The sequence below is a fragment of the Kwoniella pini genome, chromosome 2 (genome assembly GCF_000512605.2).
Source record: "Kwoniella pini CBS 10737 chromosome 2, complete sequence".
NCBI lineage: Eukaryota > Fungi > Basidiomycota > Tremellomycetes > Tremellales > Cryptococcaceae > Kwoniella > Kwoniella pini.
The window spans coordinates 618,357-643,700 of NC_091717.1; the positions used below are offsets into that span (position 1 = coordinate 618,357).

A 25,344-nucleotide genomic window follows, 5' to 3' on the forward strand; every position below is an offset into this window, starting at 1 on the left:
AGTCTCTAATCACATATTTAGAACAAACTCTGCTCAAGATAATCACGAAGGCAGATGCCCATTCTTCAATTTCAACCGCTATCGTCTCGTCCCACTCCTTCCTTCTGGACTTCCCTCACTTCCTATAAACTCGACAAGGCGCGACTCAATGACAGTGAGAAGTGGATCACAGGATGGCTTGAGGAAGGTAGGCTAGTAAGCGATCATCACGGCAACACTTCACGCGACAGTACCACCCCAGTCGGAATAGATGGAGCACTCAATGTTGGTGGCAATGCGTTCGGAGAATCAACAGAAAAGTATGTCAGTCGAGCATGACCTAAGCTGAGTCCTTCAATGAGCTACCCTGCAGGCTCCATACCTATCTCGGGAATCCTGAAGAACTTCAACACGGTGGAGGAGTTTCGCAAGCCTGAGACTAAGAAAGCTCTATTCGAGGACTTGACCGACAAGGTGAGTGCTAAACCGAGTTTCAACTACAGGAGACTGATGCCTCCTAGATCGTCGAGTCTTTTGACACAGAAAACCCAATTTTCAATCTATTTCTTCTAGTGACCTTTGCAGACCTAAAAAAATATAAGTTCCATTACTGGTTCGCATTTCCCGCCATCATCGCGACTCCTGCATGGACCATTGATGACGAAGGATTGGCAGTTTTTGCCGAATCCGTGAGCACCGCGAGCTCTGGCGCAACTGATATCGGCTGAGATACTGCTGTAGGATGCCACGGAAATTCGAGTGTTAGAGGCTGAGATGCAGCGTCTTGAGGGCCATAATAGAGAATGCTTTCTAGTCAAAGGTTCGACTGGCAATTACAGCACCGCCCCTTTGGGCAGACTTCGGGATTTTATGGCCAATGAATTGTCTGAGAAGGTGAGTTCTTATACCATGGAGATGTACTGATGTCGACCGATGTCAGATTACGGTCGCCTTCCATGACCCTTCCTCCTCGAGCTCAAGCCCTGGATGGAACCTGAGGAACATATTGTATTACCTACAATCAGTTTATGGGAAGACAGAATTACATGTGCTCTGCCTTCGGTCAGGTGCAGGTTCTCGAAGAGGTCTACTTAGACTAGCACCAGTGCCAACTCCAAACATCAAACCTGTGGCTGTTGGGTGGGAAAGAAGCAAAGATGGGAAGCTCTCGAGTAGGATCGCTGACCTTGGCTCAATGATGGATCCCATACAGTGAGATGCTTCAATTATCTGTGATGTGGCTTCCTATCTCGGCTCTGACCGCTCATGCTACTAGATTAGCAGCGCAAGCCGTCGATTTGAATCTCAAATTGATGAAGTGGCGGATCTCGCCATCACTTGATCTTGGTAGGATCGCCGAAACGAGGTGCCTGTTGCTCGGTGCGGGCACATTGGGGTGTTATGTAGCCCGTAATCTAATGGTGAGTGGTGCCGGATCATAGCTGCAGGAGCTGATACGCTTCAGGCGTGGGGAGTCCGAAACATCACCTTCGTGGACTCTTCCACCGTATCCTTTTCCAATCCAGTCCGCCAACCCCTTTTCCGTTTCGAGGATTGTTTGCAAGGCGGACAACCCAAAGCCATTTGTGCGTCTGAGAGGCTAAAAGAGATATTCCCCGGAGTAGTGAGTCTGCTAGGCTTGAAATCTCATCCTCACAGAAATGGCATTCTGAGATCGCTCAGAATGCAACAGGACGCTCCTTCACAATACCTATGCCTGGTCATCCCATTCCTCCGTCTATGGTATCCACCACTCGGGAGGATATAGAAAAGCTTGAAAACCTCATTTCTCAGAACGATGTGGTTTTCCTTTTGACGGACTCAAGGGAATCTCGATGGCTGCCGACCCTTCTAGGCAAGGTACAGAGCAAGATCGTCATCAACGCCGCTCTGGGATTCGATACCTACCTCGTTATGCGACACGGCTCAAATACGACCTCTGATCAAGAACTAGGGTGTTACTTCTGCAACGATGTAGTTGCACCAACCAATGTAGGTCCCAGGTCCAAAGGCTCTGAGTACTGAATACTTGTAGTCCTTGACAGATAGAACACTCGATCAGATGTGCACTGTGACAAGGCCTGGTGTAGCCCCACTAGCAGCAGCGTGTGCCACGGAATTGCTTGTAACATTACTGCAGCATCCTCTTCGGTACGTGTCCCATCACCAGGACAAGAGAGCTGATATTGGGTTAGCCTTGATGCACCCGCTTATTCATCATCGACAAGCAATGGGCGTGAGCAAGACCTTCCCTTCGGCGAAGTTCCGCATCAAATCCGAGGATCCCTGAACCAATGGAGTAACTTGCTTATCAGTGGCCCAGCTTATAAGCAGTGTACCGCCTGCAGCTCTTCAGTAAGTCCTTTCAACAACCTGCTGCAATCTTACGCATGCAGCTCGTTCACACTTTGCCTTGCAGGTCCTGGAAGCGTATCGTAATGGAGGTGTAGACTGGCTCTTGCAAGTGTTTTCCGATGCTAAACTGCTGGAGCGAGTGACTGGATTAGACGAATTGCACGCCGCAAGCGATAATCTCCTGAACGACATCGACTGGCAGAGTGATAGCAGCGAAGGACCGTGAATATTATGAATAAGATGCATACAACTTGTATTCGTATATACTACAAGTGCTGTGCGTCCTTTACCGTTCTGCAACCTGAGACAGTTGGTCGTGTTACTATTAAAACACTTCTCGGTCCTCACGGACCGCGACAGCTATCCCTCCGGCTGCGCCTCTTTGCATCGGATGTCTGACTTCGTGATGGTCGACTTCCTCAGTCATGCTTGCTTTCATTGTGGATGACTCTTTCCGTTGTCCATCAGCGGACCGAGCGATCGTCGATCTAAGCTTTGGCTCAGAAGTCAGTGGTCTAAGAGGAACAGAAATCAGAATGTCTCCGATTATGAGTTGCACAGCTCTCATCCCCTCTTTCGTCATCTGTATGGGTAATTACGGTTTGATGTACCTGATCCAGCTGCCATCTTCGCCGACAGAATCGATCCATACCCCGAAAAATAGAAAGACGACGATTGACAAACCGTGCGCAAACCATTTTGGTATGACGATCGATATCAGGCTTTTCGCGGTACTACTGTAAATGCCTTTTGCTTGGCGCGGGAATCCTTGGGTACTTCGTGGCACGGATTCTAATGGCGAGACTAGCGAATCTAATCAGGATAGCAGGTTTGTCAGCTGATCCCAGACAGGCTTGGGGTGACAGACATATCACAGTCGTTGAAAACTCTAAGGTGGCCTTCTTGAATCCGGAGCGGCAACCGCTCTTGCGCTTCGCAGCAAGCAGGAAAACCCAAGGCAGTCTCTGCAGCCGAAAGGTTGCAGGAGGTATTTCCCGGTGTAGTGCATAATCTCTAGTACAGGTCACAGTGACAGATCCCGCTGATCGGTCGAAGGTCGCTGCAGGATATACTATGCATTCCTATGCCTGGACATCCTGTAACTCCATTCCAGGAAATGTCGACAGGTAACGAAAACTGAAAGACCTTGTGTCTCATCACAACGCAGTCTTTCTTCTCTTGGATTCCAGAGAGTCACGATGGCTACCTATCCTCAATGGCAAAAATCAAGTCAAAATAGTCATCAGTACGGCGTTAGGTCTCGACAATTACCTCGTCATGAGGCACGGATCAGCTATCCTTCCGCCGATATGTGAAGAATTAGGTAAAGCTTTTTCTGCAACGATCTGTCGCTCCCACAGCTGTAAGTGCGAGCAAAGGGAAAGCCGGTAAGCCAAGGATCGAGGCAGTCCTCGACGAACAGGACGTTGGATCAGATGAGCACAAGTACTCGACTGGGAATCACCCCGTTGACTGCAGTGGCTGCAACCGAGCTGCTGGTATCCCTACTATCAGCATCCTTTCAAGTACGTTCACTTCATAAACCGAAAAATAAGGCTGATCATCGCGAAAATATTCAGCACCGGTTTATGCGGATGTCGGGCGGAATTCGATTGACGACCGTTCATTGGCTTTTGGACAAGTCCCCCGTCAAATCCGCGATTTACTTTATCAGTGGCGTACTTTGCTGATCAAGGGCTCAGTGCACTTGGTGTACTGCTTGTAGCTCATCGGTGAGCTCTCCAAGTCCCCTTTCTGTGTCGGTGGTATACATGCTGACATGCATCTGGGTGCTGGGCGCTTACCGGCAAGGAGAAGATCAATGGCTGCTACAGGTCTTCTTGCAAGCAGATGTGCTCGAGTAAGTGAGCGGTCTTGATAAGCTGCACATGGCGGGGGAATCAATAATGCAGAGTACAGACTGGCTGGATGACACCGACGCAGACGGACAGATTGATTCAGTATGACGAGCAATTCGCGTCTGTTCATATTGCTTCGCAGGCGCAATGGAGCATGTCGGCCAGGCTCGACGACGCGCAATCGCATGACACATCTGTCATTGTTATAATTACCCACCCTTCACTTGTACATTAATGGTCAGCACTTTACCCAAGCGCTTTCTCCTGTAATTATCCGATATATAGCTGACACGGATCCCACTGAGAACGCAAATACAAACCAGGTCATAGCTCAATTGGAGACAGAGGTGACCAACATGCTGGCGGCGAGTCAACAAGGTGTCCTGATCACGCAATCGCGGCTTGAGAATACCAGGATAGCGTATGTCAAATTGAGCATCAATGAGTGTATTTGCGATAGGATTGTAATTGACCTTGTTCTTGCTCACAATCACATAGATTTACCGAAATTCGTCACAAGGCTGCGATCCTACAAGATTCCCTTTTAGCCCAGATGGGAGGTCACATAGACATCATCGTTAAAGCGAAAGAGCACGCAGCGACCAGTCTCAAGAGTATCCGGACCATAGCAGAGACCCAATGATCATAATACGATAAGAATGCGGACTACAGATTTGTATATAGAAGAAATATATTGTTTATAGTTGTATAGATTTCCCCCCATTTACTAATACTGCCAGTTGCGCGAGAAATCTACGAGTATTCGTCGCGTTCTTAGTTAGTGAGATTAATTCCAATGTAACATGCATAAGACTTGTTTAAAATACTATATCATTCTTCGATATTTTCATGGTTCATGCTCTCTACATTTCATCTCGATTATGCAAACTTCAGCATCCAGCGCAATCAATGACGGTACTTCCGTTAAATATAGATTTTCCCTCTGTGGAAGAAAGGTTACTAGAATCCACGGAATCTTGGATTAGAGATCTCAGATCGCTTTATGAGAACGCACAAAACCGTTTTGGAGATATCAGTTGGGAAGCTTTAGGATCCTCAGAGAGAATATGGGGTCATAAAGGTAAGTTCCAAACTCCAGAAATAGCTAGCTAATGTCTAGCAATAATATATGCTCGCGCACCTAGTGAGTCCCCTTTTCCAAATTACAATGAGGCTACACTGAATGTGCAGTATTTAAGTAACTGATTTGCTTTTGCGTTTCAGAGGCGTTCAAAGATCGATACTTCCAGTCGACGGTTAATTATCAGAAACCATCTCGAGTGCCATCCCCTTATTTACTCAATAGTCTTCCAGATCTGCCGTCTAAAGCGTTAGAGCCTTTAGCAATCAGCGTATATTCAACAATATCGCAAACATCGCTTATCACACTAAATGGTGAATTCACACAGCAAGATGCGGAGGTCAACGTGCTACAGCTATTGGATGACGAGACGCCTGAACTGTTTAAATCCCAGCTAGAGTGAGTCATCTGTTTATCAATCTTTGCTAGACTAACGAATTTTCATCACCTCAAGATGGTTATATACAAGCGAGGGATTAGGTGATGTTGTTCAGTGGATTGATGTAGAATCTCATGATGAATCGGGCTTAGAAGCAAGTAAAATTTCCAGTATAGACGGCGATCTGCAAAATCGACGTGATAAACTAGGTCAAGATCTCACATATATGTGGAGAAGCAAATTATACTCAGACGTACGAATTCATCTTACATCTGAAGATCCCCTACCGTGTGATCCTAACGATTCCGACAATTCAACGGATTCCCTTTCAGCGACCGCAGTATTCTCTTCCCATGGCTGTATTTTAGCATCACGATCACCTTATTTCGCTTCAGTACTTTTGAACACTTCTTCATTTTTACCCCCTTCTTCAGATATTCATTTACCAATTCCACCATTCACTCCTGCTTCTTTACATTTTTGCCTTGGATATATTTATGCTGGTCATTTGAATTTTTCAAATCGAACTTTTGATTTAACAACTGCTTTTCATATTCATCGAGCTGCCACTTATTTACAACTTGATTCACTTGTAAATGAAATTGAATCTAGAATTGTACATGATTTTTGTCATGGTTTAGAATGGGATTCTTGTAGATGTAAAAAGTGTTTGGCTAGAGCTCCTAGAGTTTGGAAATATGTCTTATCAGGTGATGTCAATGCGCTTACACTTGAACATCGAGCCAAACTTTTTCTCGTAAGAAGTTGGGAACAAAGTTGGGGAAAAGAAATTGGAACAGCCGATGAAGATGCACGGCAAGATCTTACAATCGCTGTCAAGGAGACAATTAAACCGGCTAGTGTAATTTCGACTTTGAAAGCCATCAAAATAGCACGTATACGTATAGAAAATATGATGAGAATCAGCAGAGAAGGAGAATCAACTTGGATAGATAATGTTATTCAAATGATCGACGAGATTGAGCGAAAAGCATATTACGTGCTACAATATCAATTCCCAGCTGTAGCTTGTGCCGAAGAGTTTGTTGATTTACTTCATGATCATTCGATGTCTCTCGATTTGCTAGAAGAGACTATGGATAGAGTAGTAAACGCGACTAGTACAGTTGAGGGATTCTCCTCTGCACCCATTATATATCAGGTAAGCTTTGTTTTCAGCAGAAAAATTTCGCCTTGCTAATTAACGCATAGACACTCATGACCACTATCCAATCGAAACTGGACGAAAACTCAATACATCACGATGTCAGCCCAAGATCCAGAATCCGAATAATCATGGGCCAAGTCAGAAATAAACTGGTAGAGAATATCAATCATCGATGGGAATTGATGACCGATCATGGAGACCCGATCTTTAGGTCTCTCGAACCTTGGGTCCTCCAGGAGCTGAGTGATGGTAAGTTCATTTATTTGAGAAAGTTGCTAACCTATCACAGACCTAGGTGTAAATGTGAATCAGCTCGTGGGAAGCGAGAGAAATCGAGCATCAAGGATCGTTCCTCACACTACTTCGAGGTCTGGTCCAAATACATATGGAACCCTTTCGAAATCCAGAGACAATCATTTGAAGGGACGCACAACTACTACGGATAATTCTAAACTTCCTCGCGACCATTCGGGCGGATTAAAGAGATTACGACTTCCAAGTGCTGTGTCTAGCATCTCGACTCGCTCCAACCATTATCGCGAGTCTATGCGAATTGCTAATGACCCAGATAACATCGCACCTCGTTTGACGCCTTCACCTGGCACGAGTTCGAAAACCTCAGTCAGCCGCCACGGTCCCTTGAATGCTGTCACTCCTCAAAGAAGGACTCCCGGCGATGGGATAAGCAACAATGCAATACTACCTTCTCGCATCCACTCAAATACCTCTGCGCCATCTTCTGTGGTCGCAACAAGTTCATCGACCTCCCGACCTATTAGACAATCTCCATTCACTGGGACAACGCAAACTTCCTTACAACCGAAACGTGTGACAGATAAACGCACTTTATTCCCTAGTTCCCATCAACACAGCAATAGCATTAGCGATAGCAACAGCAAAAGCAACAGCAGTAGCAACAGCGGCAGCAATGGTTATAGTAAAAACATTAGTATCACTCCATCATCATCGTCATCGTTGAGATCGAGAGCAAGATCAAACATTATTGAAAGAACACCTATAACTCCAAAAGTCAATACTAGATCAAGATTGAATACTTTGACTCCTACTCCTTCTTCAGGTAAATCTGAAAAGCAAATAAGACTGAAATCTAGCATTTCTTCGTTTGTCCATCATTCAAATGAAAATGCAATCGAAAATATCAATAACGATACGATGATTAAACGTTCCAAACCAATCATAAAAACTTCATTTTCACCTTCTACAGCTTTATCTCAATTAAATTTAAATTTAAATACGATAAAGAAAAATGATAAATTTGAAAATGATAAGGATCAAATAAAAATTTGGGATGGACCTGGTATAATTTTAAATGAAAGTATACCTTGTATTGTAGTACATGATAAAAGTAGAAATAGATTTCAAGGGAATATAAGATATATTGGACATATGAAAGGGGTAAGTTCAGTACTTGGGAATAACTTGGATAAACGAATTTAAGCTAATTAAATTAAATTAAATTTTTGGTATTAAAAAAATAGTCTAAAGGCCCTTGGATAGGAATAGAATCTATAAATTTAAATAAATTTCAAAATAATTCAAAAAATGAAAATAAAAATAAAATTGAAAATGAAATTTTATTAAATGGAATTAAAGATGGAATTTTATATTTTCAAAAATCTAAAACTAAACAAATCAATAACAAAAATTTAAAAATCAATAATGGATTAAATAGAAGAGATAGAAGAAATTTTAATAAATCAAATCAAGATCAAGATCAAATAAATTATGGTAATAATGATATCAATAATGATGATGATAAATATAATGATAATGATAATGATGATGATGATTTGATTAAAGTTATTTTTGTTAGACCTAAAGAAATTGTTTTTATTATGACTTAGAATTAAGAAAAAAAAAAAATGAAAAAAAATATATAATGAAAATACGAATTAATTTTAATATGATTTTCTTTTTAATGATGAATGATAAATGATATTAATGATAATGAAACATTTTGTTGTAAAATAATTCAATGTAAAATATACGTATATGAATTATCTTAATTTAAAGCTGAATGAATAAACAGTTAACAATTTAATACAATATTAGTTCAATTATATCGATTGCATATTGTAACTTTGCATTTGCAAGCATATTGTAACTTTGCATTTGCAAATTCAAATGATTCGTCACACAGGATCAATTTTAAACCAAGTATATCATCTCATATCAACCAAAATAACCTATAAGACGGTATAAAATTGGTGAAAATATGGAAATGGACCAAAAGAAGTATGTGGAATTCGAATAGAGATTTTGAATAATTTTTGTTCTCTTAAAGGTTGAGCTTGGTTCTTCGCCAATGTCTTCGTTTGGCGTTGTACTGTAAAGTTAAATGTCAGCATAATGTGATTGAGTTAATCACTCGGGATCCGGAGAGATTTTTGCGATTTGTGAGCATGGAAAAATAGTAAGATCTGATGAGGGTTAATGAAAATGAAAGTAAGGAGATTCAACTGACTTGGATGGTGTCTAGATAGTGAAAGAACAAAAGGTCAGCATATATCCTAATTCGCGTTGTGAATTGATAGTAATAAGGTTTCACGATTCGATCGATTGTACAATCAAATTATAATAAACATATAGATGAAACCCAAACTCACTATCAGTCTTGAGACGGAACCATTGGGGAATAGGTCTGTTTTGTCGGGCCTTCTTGGCGAGCTTTTGCTTGATGATGAAGGTTTTTTGGGAAGGCTAAGGATGCGTATTGAAAGTTAGCATTAAGAGTGTGGAAAGGATCTGAGATTGATGGGGTATTAGGGCATTTCAAGAAGGATATGGTATCTAATCTAAATGTCTACCATCTTGTCTTCGTTAATACATGTTGATAAGTGGATATCTAAGAATTGATGGTGAGGAGACGAATCGTCGAGTAGATAGTTGATACAGGTATAGTCGATTTAGAATTGGTCGTCGAAGGGGGAAGATAGTATCTTGCTCGATTATGTGTATTTGCGTTCCGAGTCGTCTTTTTCCTTATACCCTCCTCCTCTATCTCCTGATCTCCCATTCCACTATTCCTTCTTTCACGATGATCCACTCCTCCATTCATATATGTTATTTGTTCTATATTCATACGTCCGGTTCCAAACCTTCTCGTTCTAACTCCAACTTATCCTCAGCCTATCAATGCATTTCTGCTCCTCATCCCAGAACCTCCTAGATACCATATCCTTCTTCATGTTGGTTGCTGTAGCGTGGAAGAATAATAACGTATGCACTTACCATTTTGATTAGCTCTTTATCGACTTGAAGGTTGAAGAAGAAAAGAGGATATAGCCTTTAACAGTTTATTTTAATGATTTTTGGTTGAATTGCTACAACCAAGCAAAGCTGGATAGGTGGATGATACCGTATACCGTGTACAAATCTTTCCGCTTGTATCAGTTAGAGTAAATACAAAAAACGTTTAGTGGCAGTTTCGTCTTTTCTTTTCATTGAAACCATGTGGTCAAAATCCCGCTCGGTGATATTTAGATAGTGGCAGTCATTTTGAGTGATTTTCCATATCAAAATATGTTTCAGGCTGCCGAGTGGAGGTTTGTTCCTGTTATAGGTCTAGAACCGCGGCCGCTGTAAAACTGTAAATATAAACTTCGGAATCTAATACAAATAAATAAATCATAATGATCCCTGATCAAGTTTAAAACTCTTCCTCTCCGCATCTAGGGATTTGCCACTCAAAAGTCAAACTAAAACACCCATATGGATCATATGTTCATAAACCTAACCTCCACTTAAACGGCTAACGACGATCTCAAATTCACTTTTAGGTAATTCCCCCTTCTTATTCGTTTTTTTTTAATTACGAAGTAGCTTATTTCCTTAGCCGGTTTACGTCCCCAGACTCTGACCATCATCATTCTTATTCCAAATCGAAATCAATAAAAGCGAGAAAAAAAACACCATAATTCTGATATGGACGATTGATTAATGAGCAATTTAATTAAAAGTAAACATAACACATAATCGGCCCCCATCATCAACCCCGGTCTCATTCAGGATCATGGTCTACGCATAACAATACAATTGGATATACCACTCATTCAGCCCTCCACTCGCGCTCTTGCTGAATCATCTATTCGACTTTTGCCTAACGTAAAGATAATATTAAACGAGCAAATAAACCTTATACACTTATATTAGCACTCACATTCCTTGATATCAATTCTTGCCACCCTCTATACAAATCAATGACAATGTCGTATCACCCGTATTCATTACCACAGGATCATCAAATGTATGGAGAGAATCAATATAGTGCAGGTTCATCATCTTCGCCTGGCGGAACAGATCCCTACCTACCTAATTTTGCTGGTCCAAGTCTAGGAGGAATAGGGAAATGGCAAGGTGGAAATACCAATGGCAATAATCAAAAGTCTGCACCTGTCAAAGCGGCTTGCCTTAGTTGTAGAAACAAGAAAGCTAAATGCGATGGTAATCAACCGGTCTGTGGACAAGTAAGTATCAAGCTGAACTTCACTATTATCCTTCATTTATGCGTGATTTAAAGATGCAGAACTAATATTCGACTCACATCAACAGTGCGCTCGGAAGAACCTAGAATGCGTGTTTGTCAAATCACGGAGGGGTGGTGCAAGAAAGAGACGACCAGGTGAGCTAGACGATGTACAGGAGACTAAGCGGTCGAGGAGCTGACTCAGTATAAAACATAGTGATGGCTCCTACTGCTTTGGCGGAATATCTCAAAAAGCTGGATTCTCTTCTAACTGCTCCGGCATTAGATCACGGACCGTCAACCATGTCTGACGATAGTGATTTCGATGTGAATGAAGACACGACCGAGGTGGTGAGACGATTCTCATCTCGAGAAGAAGTGTGAGTGGTCAGATAACATACTTCATTACAAACTCAACTGACGTATCCGCGAATTCATAGGTTTCAAGACTACTACAAAGACGTTCACCAATATATCACGCTCATGCCTCCAAAACATCTTCTCTCCACAATCCTCCCAACGTTGCTTCCCAACTCACCCTTCTTGCTTGCGGTTCAAGCAATCCTTGTTCTTGCTCCTCATCCAAAGGATCCCAATCCAAACTCTAGTCGTTCGAAGAAAAAGCGTCAAGCAGCCTCTGTCGCCTTTGCAGAGCAAGCGCTCCAACTTGTAGAATCTATCGCGGCTTCTGGGCATCTTAATTTGGAGTGTGTACAAGCTACCACGATCTTGTCATTATGGGAATGGGCAAGTCGCGGAAGCATCTCCAAAAACAGGGAAAGATCAGCTTACGCGACTCAACTGGCAATGCAACTTGGGCTTCACGAACTGGATAAATTCACGCCCAGTTCTGTACCTGTTGGACAGAATGAGATTGGACGGGTGATAGAAGGAGCAGATTGGCAAAAAGATATGGCTCGTAGAACTTGGTGGACTACCTTTGTTTGCCAGCTCTTGGCAGGTCTGGTCTCCGGCAACCAACCAGTTGTGGGACCTGATGATCCTGGAATATTTGTTCATTACCCTATCTGTTCAGAGATTGATCATTCATGGGCAAACTTCTTGGATACCGTCAAATCGACAATCAGAGTGTTCAACCTGGTGACATCGGTTTATTTCCCACAGTTAGCTTCAGATCAAGCTTCAGCTGGATTTTTCAGTCCTTCAGATAATCAGAGTACCCAAGTCACACAAGACGAAAGCGTTCGTCAAAAGATGTATGATGTCGATAAACAGGTCATGGATCTCATCAAACAAGCTGAAGCTACTGCTATCATTGACCTTGTCCCAGGTGGGGAAGAGGAGGTCGCCCGAAATCAACAACTACAAGCTCGCTTGGGTTTGGCAGTGGTACATATCCATATCCACAGATGGCAAGCGTTTCCGGAAGTATCGCTATTCAGTAAAAAGATCTGTGGTTTACCTCAAGCTCCTGAATTTGTTCCGGAAGAAGACTACTCTCCTGTCACCGGCACTCCCGATCGTGGATATCAACCCGATCTGTCCATTGCAAATCAATCGAATCATGATAAAAACTTCAATAACGGCGATCCTGTTATGTCGGCCGGGTCTCATCAAAACTTCTCGCTCTCACCTGAGGGACAGATGTTCGATCAGATTCAGCAAGGTCTTTACGCTCAAATCGGCAACCCTTTTCTCAACGGATATTCTCAAGATTTGAATTCGGATATGAGTCAACAGTACCCTCAGGACTTACAACCGTACGATTCCAATGAGATATATGAATTCGGAATCGATGACATGTGGGCGCCAGAAACTTACCCCGAATCACTGCCTGCGCCCTGGTTTTCTCATCCCGGTGGAGCCTCGCAATTATATGCACCTACTTACCAAGCTCCAACACACTATCCAGAGATCACAGCATCCATCGTACCGATAACTACACCTACGCCACCTAGATCGTCCGTGCCACCTTCAGAAAATGGTTCTTCTCACAGCAGGCGACCTTCAGGTGGAAGCTCGATCAACACTAAACCGCATAAAGCTTGGGGTGTTGATGATAAATCAGATAAGATTCTTCCGCCGCCCGAACTAAAACAGTTGGACGTTTTTCCACCTGGTATCTCCCTTGCTAGGTGCGCTACCGCCGCTCACACAATTGTGAGATTGGAAGTGCTCCATAGATCGGCAGTCATGGCTATGTGGGATGGACCGTGAGTGTATATGTGATCTCGTACTATCATATGAAAATTAATGCTAATGACTAAGTAGTCCAAAATGGCCGCCATTCTGTTCATGTGGTTTGGTTACAGGAGCATACGCCTTTTTATTGTTGGCATTAGCTGTCCAAGCTGAAAATACATTTAGCGGTTATACAAATTCGAGATCTGAGGAAGTTGAAGCGCTTTTGACGAATGTCAAAGTTATTCTGGCTGGTTTAGAGGCTTATGGAACTATGTGGGCTGGTATTGATGCTATGGCTGGTGAGTTGTCGTATTCAGTGTGAACCGAAGATAATATTCATGACTGATAGATATTATGGCATTGTGATATTAGGCGAAGTCCGAGCTGCGCTTGAAGCTGCTACGAGATTACCTTTTGAAGTTTCTGCTCAGATCGAAAATGGGACTGCTTCGCCAAGTACTCAAGGGGGCTTGCCTGAGTAAATGTATACTCAGATGGTACAGTAAATGGGCTGTTGTAAATCAACTGGTATCATGATGATCGGACATTCCAGTACTTGTTGATTGATGGACTGAAGAAATATTGAGAAATGTGACTTTATATAGAGAAAAGAGGAAATCCCCTGTATCAAAAGAGTATAATTGTAAATGAAATGAAATAAAATGAGGCTTTTTAGCTGTTAATCTCAGCGTAGTCGAGTTTCTGGTTAGATTGTTCAAAAATTAGACATTGAAGTTGCTTGTATATACATATTTATTATATAAAATTAGAATGAATAAGTTGTTACCTTTTCTTTTCTCATCTCATGTATATCATATACCACCGGTCAATTATTCCTATTCATTGTCCTCATAATTTCGATGGTCAACAATCAGAGCAAACAATCAAGCAAATAGAACAGCTTTCTATATGAATTAGGAATATATAAAATTGAGATTTAAAAGATTCCAAAGATTCAATAAACGAACGAACGAACGAAATGAATAAATTTTGTAATTCATATTTTCAGTCATTTTAGCAAATCTTATGATTTGAAATATATTTAGTTTACTTATTTAAATATATAAATATATATATATACATAAAATCTTAAAATCATCATGAATGATTATATATTTGCGGTTTAAATCAATAGTTGATTTTTATTTTACTCAATTTTGAAAATGAGTATATTTAATTACAAAAATACTAATTTCTTATATGGAAATTTAGATTTTATTTTTAATTCTTCATTGGTTTTTGTGTGTTTTCGATACTTGATTTTGATTTTGATTTTGATCGTTGATGTAAAAAGTTGTAATTTAAATCAAAAAGGTTGAATTAAATTAGTTTGAAATCTACCTGTATGTGGTATTGAAATTTGATTTTCATTTTCATTTTCATTTTCATTTTTATCTTTATTTTTATTTTTAAAATAATTAAATTCATTATTATAATTTTGTATCATTTTATTATGTTTATTTTTATTTTTTTTAAATGAATTTGTTATTGGTGTAAAAGTACCAATTTTATATTTTTTATTAGATTTATAAATTGGTATATTTTTATAAATTTTATAAGGTGTTATTGTTGTTTTAATATTAGATGAAATTATTAAATTTGTTTGTAAAGCTGAATTAATTAAATCTTTATGACTAAAAAAAAAAAAATTGAAATTTATATTTTAATTCTTACTATTATCTATTTTGATTAATTAATTAAAATTAATTTATATATTACTTACTTATTATTATTAATAATTATCTTTAAATCTATATTCTTTTTTCTTTCTTTCCATCTTTTAGATCTTTGATCTGAATTATATCCAATATTGAAAGAGGATTTCATTGGACTATACTTTTGAAATTTATTTGATGTTAAAGGTATTTGCTGATTTTCAAACTTTGTAAATCGACTATCGAAATTATGAACATTCATTAAATTAGTTCCATCAATCCTTTTTATACGATATGCCGAAATGGAAGGTATAACTATATGATTATTTTCTTTTTTTGTAATTGATGATGATGATGAATTTGAATCAAATTTTAATATAGATTTAAAAGAATTTATTGATGATCGATCTCGTTTAACGATTGATAATTCTGAATAAATTTGAGAAGGATTTATATTAATGGGTAAAGCCTTTAATAAGCCAGCTTGAATAGTACGATTGACTTGTGTATCATCTGGATTTATACGTTTGATAGGAAGGGGTAGAGGTCTATTAACGATTTATTAATATATTCTCCCAGTTCAAGTGCGATTTCTAAATCAACTTACTCTGGATCTAATGGATGTGGTTCTTCATTTGAAGTTACGAATGTATTTTGAATAGACAAGCTATATCATTCAAGAAACATTAGATTAAAATTCATTTCATTCTTCAGATCTTTCTATACCTTCCATCTTAGATCAATTCATAAATCTTATAATCACTTCATCGTCCATTTCGTAGTTATGAAAACTCTCAAATCAAATCAAACCAATTCAAATCAAAGAACTTACGATAATTGATTTATGTTTATTTGTTTATTCTTATTTTTATTCTTTTTTTTTCCTTTTCTTTCTATTGAAGAAGAAAAAGAAGAAGAAAAATCATCATTAAAATCATTAAAATTATCAAAAATTAATTTTAAATGAATTCCCATAATTTTTCTAAATTTATCTAATTTAATATTTAATTCATCAAGTAAATTTGCAATTTTAATAAAAAAATTCATAATTTCTTTTTTTATTTTTTTTTTATTATTTTTTTTTTAATTATTTTTTTATTATGAAAATTATTTATTTTTTCTTTTTCTTCTAATATAAATTTAGAAATTTGTAAACTTTCTTTAAAAGTTAATGATCTAAAATTTATTTTATTTTCTTTTTCTAAATTAATATTTTTATTTAATTCATTATTATTATTATTTGAATTATCTTTTTCTATTAAGTTTTCTTTTTTTAAAATAGGTGAATTTTTTAATTGATTAGAAGAAAAATTAAAATTAGGTAAAATTGGTGAAATTATTGACATTATTGAATTATTTGTTATATCAAACATACTTGATGTATTAGGTTTAGGTGATAAGATTAAATTTGAAAGTAATGCACATGGTGTTCTAGGAGATAAAGGGATTTTTAAAGGTTCAAATGACATTTTTTTTGTGAGATTATTTGAAAATTGATATTTTGATTATTGTGATTATATGAACTTCGATATTTATGGGAAAATTGATCAATGAAGTGATTAGAAATCGAATAATTAAGTAGATTCATAAAATTGATCTTGAAATTTGGTATTAACGTATAGGTTTTTATCTCTGTCTTCTAGATGACTGGAGACTTCTCCTCCTCCAAAGCAATCTTTTTGATGATGAGATTACACTAAGTTTAGAATTGGGATCCGGAATCAATGTTGTTATCGGTCTGAACAATCTTCAACTTGATTCTTATTAAAGTTATCATATATCAAAATTGATTAGACAGCCGTATAGTAAACTTGAAGTTTCTACCTGTACTTGATATGATCGGCTTAGTAATATTTCAACTATCAAAGTCGCAACGATGTCATGGAGTAGTATTCAAGTTTAAATGACTATCGGTCGGAGGGTCTACTGTCAAAGGAACTCGAAGATCTCACGCGTTTGGTGAGTTGGGTTTTATCACAGATGTGTCAACATAAAGGATGTAAGTATCTTTTGTGACGCCTATGAGCTTGAGTATGACTGCATTCATTAGTATAATGTTTCTTAGAGATGGCAAATGTCAGTGTAAGGAAAAATTGTCATCAGAACATCATTCAGGTATGTTACGCCATATTCACATGTTGATAGGACGCACTACTACCCCTTGTTCATGGTATTTCCAGCTCCTTTCTTATTCTCATCCGCAAACATAGCCCAATTCTCATCTTTCAATCTCTTCTTCTCGTAATTTTCTTCAGCCACTATCGTTCCATCATTCTCAGCTTCAAGCTCCATTAGCTCGGTTGCAGTGGGAGCATCGTATGACGCTTGGCTAAAGTTGATCGCAGCGGATCAGCTGACTGTACAAATAGGGAACCGTTCCTAACCAGTCATGGGCGGTTGAATTATCAGGTTGGAAGGAGCAGACAAAACTCACCCTCCACCAGTGATGATATTACCCCTTCTCTGTTCTTCCTCCAAATACTCATCTATAGTCATAGTTGGTAATCTCCAACTTTGCTTGAACACATCACCTTTCAACCTTTCCCTATCACTCATAGCTTGTGTAGAAGGTAAGATTGTAAAAGGTCTCAATACTCTTCCATTACCCGATATCAATTCTTTAGGCTTATATGTTCCAGGTTGCCTATCTAATCTCCATGTACTATCTTCTTCTTCTCTTCTAGGTTGACGAGGATCCTGCTCTGCGATTTGAGTGATACTTGCCGGTGCATTTGATAATAATTCTAATTCCATATTGATTGAGGATAATGATGATATTGTCAGTGTGTGAAGTAATCTAAGTATAGATACTATGGTAGATGTTGGTATTTCTTCGTCATCTGGATTGACTGAAGTTGATCCGGTAGAAGTGGAAACTACGCTCGGACGATTAGAATTGAAAGGTAAGAGGGATAGAAGGAAGGTTGTTGGTGATGAGGACGTATCGGGATGAGTGGGTAATGAGTTCTGGACACAGTAAAGATCAGTGAGCTCATTGACCGCTTAGGAAAAGATGAATCTGCTCACTGAGATGGTCTGCCGTAAATCTTTTTCTCTTCTATATTGCGCAATCTTAGCTTCTCTCCTCTTTGCTGGATCTTTGGGCATCGAAGATTGTCCATTTGCAGCTGCTGAAGATTCGGCTTTCTCTTCAGGACTGAGCACTCCGTACGAGTTGAGTAATTCGAGATATGTATTATAGGCAGTCTGAGAGCCGAATTACAGATCAGCTTAATTCAGAATTATATATAGTACTGATAGAAATTTCGACTCACCTCGGCACGTTGTAAGCTTGATATCCTATCATCTCGTCCACTCAGGCCGCCTTTCTCTTCAGTAGACCCAATTACCCATCCAAGACTCATGAATACCAATTCTCTTTCTCCGACTTCATCTATACTTTCGTTTTCAGAGAATACACCCAGGGAGTTGATCATTCGTTGAATCAAGTATAGATTGTCAAGCGCAGAGCTCAAAATAGGTTGAGCTTTAGGGTCGGAGGTCGATATTGTGTCGTCGAATATAGGTTGGAGGGATGATAGTGTTTGAGCGTAAAATTGCGGAAGAGGTAAATTTGTCGACATCTTGGCAACGACACAGTGAATAGATATCGAGCAGATATTAAGCAAGGGTAGTAATGATTGAATGTCTTTTATTGGAAAGGAAATAGATTTATCAACAGGTGGAATGTATACTAACAATTATTGGTGAAAGACAAGCTTGATGACCTTCCCAATTGTGGGACTCCACACTGCAGAATATCTTGAGAGTAGGATTTATTCCCTTTTATCCTCTATGATTGGCGGCATCCTCCGCTTCCAGTTCTCTTACTGTATGAGCAGTTACGCGTTGTGCTACAAGTGCTACAATTATAATCAATTGAACAACCGTCATCGACAATACTTCCACTACGAATAAATAGTTTATTTGCCTTACAACTCATAGCCTCCCGTTTCACAGGCAACAAAACAACTTCAACATGGCCATACAACCTGAGCAATCGACATCAGCATCCCAGTTGGAAGCAGCGACTTCATCAGCTTCTTCGGATCCAGCAAAGGCCGAACAGATTTATAGGGATATACTGTCTAAGAAAGCTGGTCGGTCATAGATTTTGCATCTGTCAATGTCCTCATCAACATATGCTGATATTAACATTCTCTTCCAGTTGACGAAGATGAGCTGCGAGATCAAGAAACTGCTTTGGTCAAGCTCGGAGCGCTGTATAGGGATCACAAGTGAGTCATTGAACTTGCATATACCTATAGAAATGTGATAACTAATAAGCTTTGAATCATCTTAGCAAAGCCAAGGAGTTAGCTCAATTGGTCACTGACTCAAGAACATTCATGTCTCAAATCGCTAAAGCTAAAACAGCTAAGCTGAGTAAGTGGTGTTTATTGTGCTCATTACCTAATCCAGAAATGTCGTAAATCAGATGCCAGTCGAAAAGAAAGAGCTGCATGAACTGACCTGCGATTCACATCAGTCCGTACACTTATTGACTACTTCCCTCCGTCATCCCGTGAATTGCAAATGCAAGTGACGAATGATAATATTGAATGGGCTAGACAAGAGAAGAGAGTATTTTTGAGACAATCATTGGAGATCAAATTGGTCGGACTGTGAGTACCTTGTATTTACTGTCAGATCAGGAACTAGCTAATGGAAGTATACATCATCAACAGACAACTAGACTCTGAACAATATCGAATAGCGTTGACTATGACCGAAAATTTACTGAAAGAACTGAAACAATTAGACGATAAGATCATATTGACCGAAGTGTATTTATTGGAATCTAGAGCTGCTCATGCGATTCAGAATTTACCAAGAGCAAAGGTATGTCGATTTGAATTATTGCTATGTGCGAATATGTGAAAGGGTAATTCTTACTTACTTTCGTTTCTATTTTTACCTTCCGTATCTGTGCTCAACTAAACATCTGATTCCACCGAAAATAACGATATTGGATTCCACCGCCACATAGACCGCGTTGGCTTCTGCCCGTACAACAGCAAATTCGATTTATTGTCCACCTTTACTTCAAGCTCAATTAGATTTACAATCAGGAGCGATCAATGCAGATGATAAAGATTACAAAACGGCATATTCTTACTTCTTTGAAGCATTCGAAGGGTTTTCTCAAATCGATGAGAAAGATCCGAGGGCTTTGAGGGGCTTGAAATATATGCTACTTTGTAAGATCATGATGAGCTTGGTGAGTCGCTTTTACGCATGTTGGCTACCATCGATGGCGAAAGAAATGAGACCTATCGAAGGGAACGGCCTTCTCGAAGATGGTCACGAATATCGGGCGGTGTATTTCAAAAGTCCGAAAGACCAATCGTTCACGCCAAGGATATTGTATTGATCATTTCGTTTCACCTTTATAGCCTGACGACGTCCCACCGTTACTTCTCCTCAAGTCGGCTGCACCACATGCAGGTAAAGATTTAGATGCAATGAGAGAGACTGCTAAAGCATTGAAGGAGAGAAGTTTGGAATTGTTCAAGACCACTTTGAAAGAATATCAAGAGCGTGAGTATCAACTCGTATTGATATTTCATCACTTCAAATTACTTTTCCAATTCGCCGTCAGCTGTCGCCCTTCCTTTCGATTTTGCTCTGTCATCACTTCGTCAAGCTGATGTTCTAATTGATATCATAGAACTTCAACAAGACCCTTTAATCCGATCGCATCTTTCCCACTTATACGATACACTGTTGGAGCAAAATCTGATAAGAGTTATAGAACCTTATTCTGCTGTTGAGCTATCTTGGATAGCTTCGGAAGTTGGACAAAGTTTACAAGTAGTCGAAGAGAAGTGAGTTGTTATGTGATCCACTTCGTCCTTCTCCTATGGCCTGAATATTTCGTTATACCGACAATGGACAATTTGGACTGATCAAGTGTCATCTCAGATTGAGTCAGATGATCCTAGATCAAGTATTTTACGGTGTTTTGAACGAACAAGTTGGTACGCTCGAAGTGTATGATGAACCAGCAGAAGATGTAAGTAATGCTTTACCTCATTCAACCATACTTTCAATTTTGCCTCCTGATCATCTCGCTACTCGGTTTTGGTACTCAATACTCATGATTATCTCTCTTAGCCAATGTACAACACAGCTTTAGATACTCTTAAACAAGTTGGGGACGTTGTTAAATCATTATATGATAAAGTGAGTACAGTATACACTCTTCTAGAAGGATTTGGTTATTTCCCATCTGTTGCTAAATGAATGTTTTCGGTATTAGGCAACAGGAGGTGATTAAAGTTGGATCAGATATGAGATGAAATGAGAAGAGAAGTTAATTTAGATGTAAATTATCAATAATTTATTATATGTGATAATGCATCGTTGTCTTGAATATAGTTTTTCATAAGATCATCACATAAATTATCAATCTCTTCTTGGAAGAGTAGATTTGATAATTCATATTTATTTTGTAATTTCAACATGAATTTATCGTTATCAAGAAACGATATACATAAGATGATATTATGAAAAATACTATAACAAAGAATGAATCGTAATCATAAGTTTTACTTTATCTTTTAAGAATGTTAATTCAAAGAATGACATAAACAAAGTATATCAAGATGATGATATACAAAATACAAAAGGATAATTAAAGATAAGTACTTGTAGATTGAAAATGTTATAAAATATTAATTTATCAATTTATCAATTTATACAAATAATTTCAAACTTTTTTTTTTTTTTTGAAAAGTGAAGATTGATTTTTAAATTCAAAAATAAACTTTTTAGGTTTTATCATTTTCAACTTTTTAAAAATCAATAATTAATTTTATTAAATAATAAAATTCCAATATGAATTGAATTAAATAAAAATGAAAATTTAATTGAATAACTTTTATTATTTTCTTTATTTTCTTCTTCAAAAAAATATTGAATAATAGATAAAATTAATAAAAATAAAAAATTTGAAAATGGTAAATCATTACCAAATAAATTTGGTTGAATAGAAATAATCTATATTTGAGAAATAAATTTCAATTAATGAATTCAACTAAATATCAAATAGCATTATTAAAAACCTCAAGACTTACCTTTAATGTGAGAATCACTATTCTGATTGATTTACCTTTATCTATTTTCTTTAATTTACGATTAAGTGTTGTAAACTCATTGAAATTTAAATTGTTCTTCTTAATATCGAGATTGAAATTAGAATTTGAAATTGTATTAAGATCCAACTGTGGACTGGGTAAAGTCAGAATAGTTCGAACGGGCGAATAAGATTCCGGTATGTGTTGGGGGATGCCGTCCTGCCCAAAGCGAATGAATATTAAGCTAAATTTATCTGGTGAGTAGAAATATCACCTACCATACCATTATATTCCTTTATGTTATGTCCATCATCCTCTCTACTCGACCAAGGCGAGGCGAACCTTCTAACTAATTCACCTGCCTTCGAAGTTAGAGTTGTAGGAGTAGAACGTATTTTCTGTTCCTGTAAATTATCGAACATTAGCTTATTGATTCTTGGAAATTTATACCGCAAAGGGTGGATTCAAGGGAGGCCAGCAATAAATGGGATAGAACGGATGAACCAAGATTGGAGAGCAGCGAAACACCATATCCACCGTATATACTGCCTTGCACTCGGCATTAGAATTCACTTACAAGTCCTTTCAAACCCGCTCTGACCTTTTCCGCGCCAGGTCTTTCCTCAGGAATGAGGCTTTCCAATCTGCTCAATAAAAGCAAAAGATCTCGCGGTATATGTCGTCGCTCTAGAGACTGGATAATATCACTAGATGGTTTAAACCTATTAAAATATAATTAGCAATTGGGTTTCTATTCTATAACCGAGATGTTCGGATATATTTAGCAGCAAAAGTTTCATTTACCCGGGATAAGCTAGTATTTCCTTATGCAAAGCATCAAAGTCTTCAGTATCAGGATAAGGTAGTCGTAAGAATAACATTTTATGCAGAATCATGCCTTTGAGAGGCCAGTCAAATCAGCTATTTGATGTATTCAAACAAACATCATAGTGGTACTTAGCTGAAACATACCCAATGACCACATGTCTGCGTAAGAGTCCGAAGGTCTCCAATTGCCTTGAGTGTCTTGCATTAGCGTTTCAGGAGCCTAATCGATTGTTTTTTGTCAGCTTTCCGAGATATTCGAACACGTTCCAGAAGCTGACATACCATATACCTACAAAAGTGATGATTAGTTTTATGGCTTTTAAACCCATTTGACCGAGAACTCACTCCATAGTCCCTGTGTGACCTGTCCTTTCCCTTTTACCTCGTAGCATCTCTTCAGACGTACCAAAGTCGGATATGAGTGCTTTTGGACTGTACAGTGCAGAATTGTAAGTGGGATCTGAGCTGTCAAACAGCACCAACATAGAGAACTTGAGAAAGGTAACTCACATCAATTTGCCTTCTTCCCAATGTAGAAGGACGTTCGAACATTTTAGATCAAGATGAAGTATGGAATTTGCGTGCTATATTCAAAGAATGAGATTAGTTATCCATGCTGTAGTTTTCCCAAACAGCCCAACACAATTTGCTTGAATACAAAACTTGAAAATATAGACCCTACTCACAAGAAAAGCTAAACCCTCCACCACATCGCCAAACAATTTCATAATTTCGTCCGCACTTAAAAGCAAAACACCCCTCATTTCCTCCCTTCTTTTAGCTTTTCCTTTTCCCGCCAACCCCTCCACAGCAGATTGTCTTCTTCGTTTGAAAGCTTTTATACGTTCTGCTTTTGGCAATTGACCTAAAGATTCTGAATCTGCTATATCCCCTGCTGAGAGGTCTGGACGAGGTTGATTGGTATGTGATCGAGTCAAAAGATAGGTGTCTAAGTTTCCAGCTGTGGCATATTGCATGAGAACGTGCAGAGCTACGATGGGTGGACCAAAGCTGCACTATGGTCAGCGAAGGGCGTTACTGTGGTGATGGGAACGATTATTCCATGACTGTTCACACATCAGTTGAAGACTCAACTCACTTTGAGAACCGGGTTACGTCTATCCAAGAGTGATGATATGGTATTATATTCGGATGTCGTAAAGCTTCCAGTAGGCGTACTTCACGTAACATCTTGAAGAGGTATGATTTGGATCGGCCAACTGCTATCTTCTTGACGGCGTATGTTCCTGAAAAAAAAATCAATCAGATCATCAACTCGTTCATAATACAGAGACAAGGTGTGAATGGAAATCAGCTCCGTTCAGAGGCTTTTTGACCTGAGATTTCACCGGTATATTCAAATGTGAATCCAATTTACCTAATACGTTGCCACCTATAACATGAGTAGCTAAGAACACTGAACCTTCCGCACCCATTCCAAGCTTACATTCCTCTTTGAAGAATCTATCATAATATCCTCTTGCAGGAAAGTCAGCTTCATCTAATTGATCTTCATCTTCATCTTCCATGAGTGGGGTCTGATGACGTTTTCTAGGTGTTGACGACCCCGAAGGAGAAGGTGAAGGTGGTCTTGAACCTTCATGAGCTTTTTCCAATATTCTGAAATACTTATTCCTACCTCTCCCACCATTGATTTGTTCTTCTTCTATTGGTATTTCATATTGATTTGACTGATGATAAATAATTGGACGTTCTGGTATATTAGTTGACGTCGTTGGTAAAGGTTGAGAACAATATGGGCAATGAGGTACGGTAGTTATACTTTCTATAGGATCATCATTTGTTGATTCACCAAGTAATCGTAAAGGTAAACGAGACGGACCTGGAGTTGAGGAAGATGTTTGAAGAGAAGGATGAGGTTGAACTTGAAGTGCATGAGAAGGTGGATGATACAAGATTAATTGATTTGAAGTTTGCCTAAATCCCAAGATGAGTTCAGCTTTTGGCCGGATTAAACTACTTGATAGAACTTACCCTATTGCTGTCCATGAATTATATCGAGTGTCTGCTATAGTATCTTGCATGTTGGTGAGTCCGTTCACAAGCTACGACTGGCTGTATAGTACCAATGTATCAACCTTGTACTCGTTCATTGCTATGGAGAGGTTTATAGATATGTGTAAGTTTCAGCTGACTATTTTCCCCGCATTCCATCGTACCTCATTAACGAGTAAATCTCCATTTTACGGCATTTCACGTTGAATCGCTACTTTCCCACGATGTATAGTACGAGTATAGGTTATACCTAGTATGAATGAGACCGGTGCACGGTGGCAGTTGAAAGATCAATGACGAATGGGTTAATGATG

General features: G+C 38.8%; 8 protein-coding genes across 8 annotated transcripts; 4 read left to right on the plus strand and 4 right to left on the minus strand.

Annotated features, from left to right (window-relative positions):
- Positions 1–54: 54 nt before the first annotated feature.
- I206_101558 (E1-like protein-activating enzyme Gsa7p/Apg7p) lies at positions 55–4,301 on the plus strand (the record flags this gene model as incomplete). Its single annotated transcript, XM_070202415.1, has 16 exons — positions 55–299; positions 342–453; positions 501–668; positions 721–873; positions 920–1,191; positions 1,256–1,400; positions 1,445–1,603; positions 1,663–1,971; positions 2,015–2,130; positions 2,175–2,334; positions 2,399–2,556; positions 3,525–3,697; positions 3,744–3,860; positions 3,915–3,976; positions 4,061–4,195; positions 4,248–4,301. The coding sequence occupies 16 exons, from the start codon at positions 55–57 to the stop codon at positions 4,299–4,301; spliced, it is 2,538 nt and encodes an 845-aa protein (XP_070058516.1).
- Positions 4,302–5,102: 801 nt separating this feature from the next.
- Positions 5,103–8,686, plus strand: I206_101559 (uncharacterized protein; the record flags this gene model as incomplete). Its single annotated transcript, XM_070202416.1, has 7 exons — positions 5,103–5,265; positions 5,314–5,337; positions 5,418–5,673; positions 5,729–6,815; positions 6,866–7,070; positions 7,117–8,237; positions 8,321–8,686. The coding sequence occupies 7 exons, from the start codon at positions 5,103–5,105 to the stop codon at positions 8,684–8,686; spliced, it is 3,222 nt and encodes a 1,073-aa protein (XP_070058517.1).
- Positions 8,687–11,047: 2,361 nt separating this feature from the next.
- I206_101560 (uncharacterized protein) lies at positions 11,048–13,934 on the plus strand (the record flags this gene model as incomplete). The annotated part of the gene is made up of 6 exons (XM_019158172.1): positions 11,048–11,308; positions 11,394–11,463; positions 11,525–11,687; positions 11,748–13,481; positions 13,540–13,751; positions 13,825–13,934. The coding sequence occupies 6 exons, from the start codon at positions 11,048–11,050 to the stop codon at positions 13,932–13,934; spliced, it is 2,550 nt and encodes an 849-aa protein (XP_019008785.1).
- An 824-nt stretch (positions 13,935–14,758) lies between these two features.
- Positions 14,759–16,082, minus strand: I206_101561 (uncharacterized protein; the record flags this gene model as incomplete). Its single annotated transcript, XM_019158171.2, has 4 exons — positions 14,759–15,086; positions 15,176–15,655; positions 15,715–15,774; positions 15,940–16,082. 4 exons carry the CDS (start codon positions 16,080–16,082, stop codon positions 14,759–14,761), a joined length of 1,011 nt encoding a protein of 336 aa, XP_019008784.2.
- Positions 16,083–16,165: 83 nt separating this feature from the next.
- On the minus strand, positions 16,166–16,576 carry I206_101562 (uncharacterized protein; the record flags this gene model as incomplete). Its single annotated transcript, XM_070202417.1, has 1 exon — positions 16,166–16,576. The coding sequence occupies one exon, from the start codon at positions 16,574–16,576 to the stop codon at positions 16,166–16,168; it is 411 nt and encodes a 136-aa protein (XP_070058518.1).
- Positions 16,577–17,261: 685 nt separating this feature from the next.
- On the minus strand, positions 17,262–18,691 carry I206_101563 (uncharacterized protein; the record flags this gene model as incomplete). Its single annotated transcript, XM_019158170.1, has 4 exons — positions 17,262–17,436; positions 17,542–18,074; positions 18,135–18,314; positions 18,383–18,691. The coding sequence occupies 4 exons, from the start codon at positions 18,689–18,691 to the stop codon at positions 17,262–17,264; spliced, it is 1,197 nt and encodes a 398-aa protein (XP_019008783.1).
- Positions 18,692–19,086: 395 nt separating this feature from the next.
- I206_101564 (uncharacterized protein) lies at positions 19,087–21,353 on the plus strand (the record flags this gene model as incomplete). Its single annotated transcript, XM_019158169.1, has 10 exons — positions 19,087–19,207; positions 19,276–19,345; positions 19,411–19,493; positions 19,597–19,732; positions 19,796–19,949; positions 20,098–20,328; positions 20,504–20,648; positions 20,779–20,935; positions 21,033–21,123; positions 21,225–21,353. 10 exons carry the CDS (start codon positions 19,087–19,089, stop codon positions 21,351–21,353), a joined length of 1,317 nt encoding a protein of 438 aa, XP_019008782.1.
- A 558-nt stretch (positions 21,354–21,911) lies between these two features.
- Positions 21,912–25,059, minus strand: I206_101565 (uncharacterized protein; the record flags this gene model as incomplete). The annotated part of the gene is made up of 13 exons (XM_019158168.1): positions 21,912–22,109; positions 22,187–22,405; positions 22,465–22,590; positions 22,764–22,908; positions 22,991–23,084; positions 23,159–23,234; positions 23,297–23,303; positions 23,360–23,446; positions 23,525–23,598; positions 23,701–24,025; positions 24,114–24,261; positions 24,393–24,952; positions 25,010–25,059. 13 exons carry the CDS (start codon positions 25,057–25,059, stop codon positions 21,912–21,914), a joined length of 2,109 nt encoding a protein of 702 aa, XP_019008781.1.
- Positions 25,060–25,344: the final 285 nt, after the last annotated feature.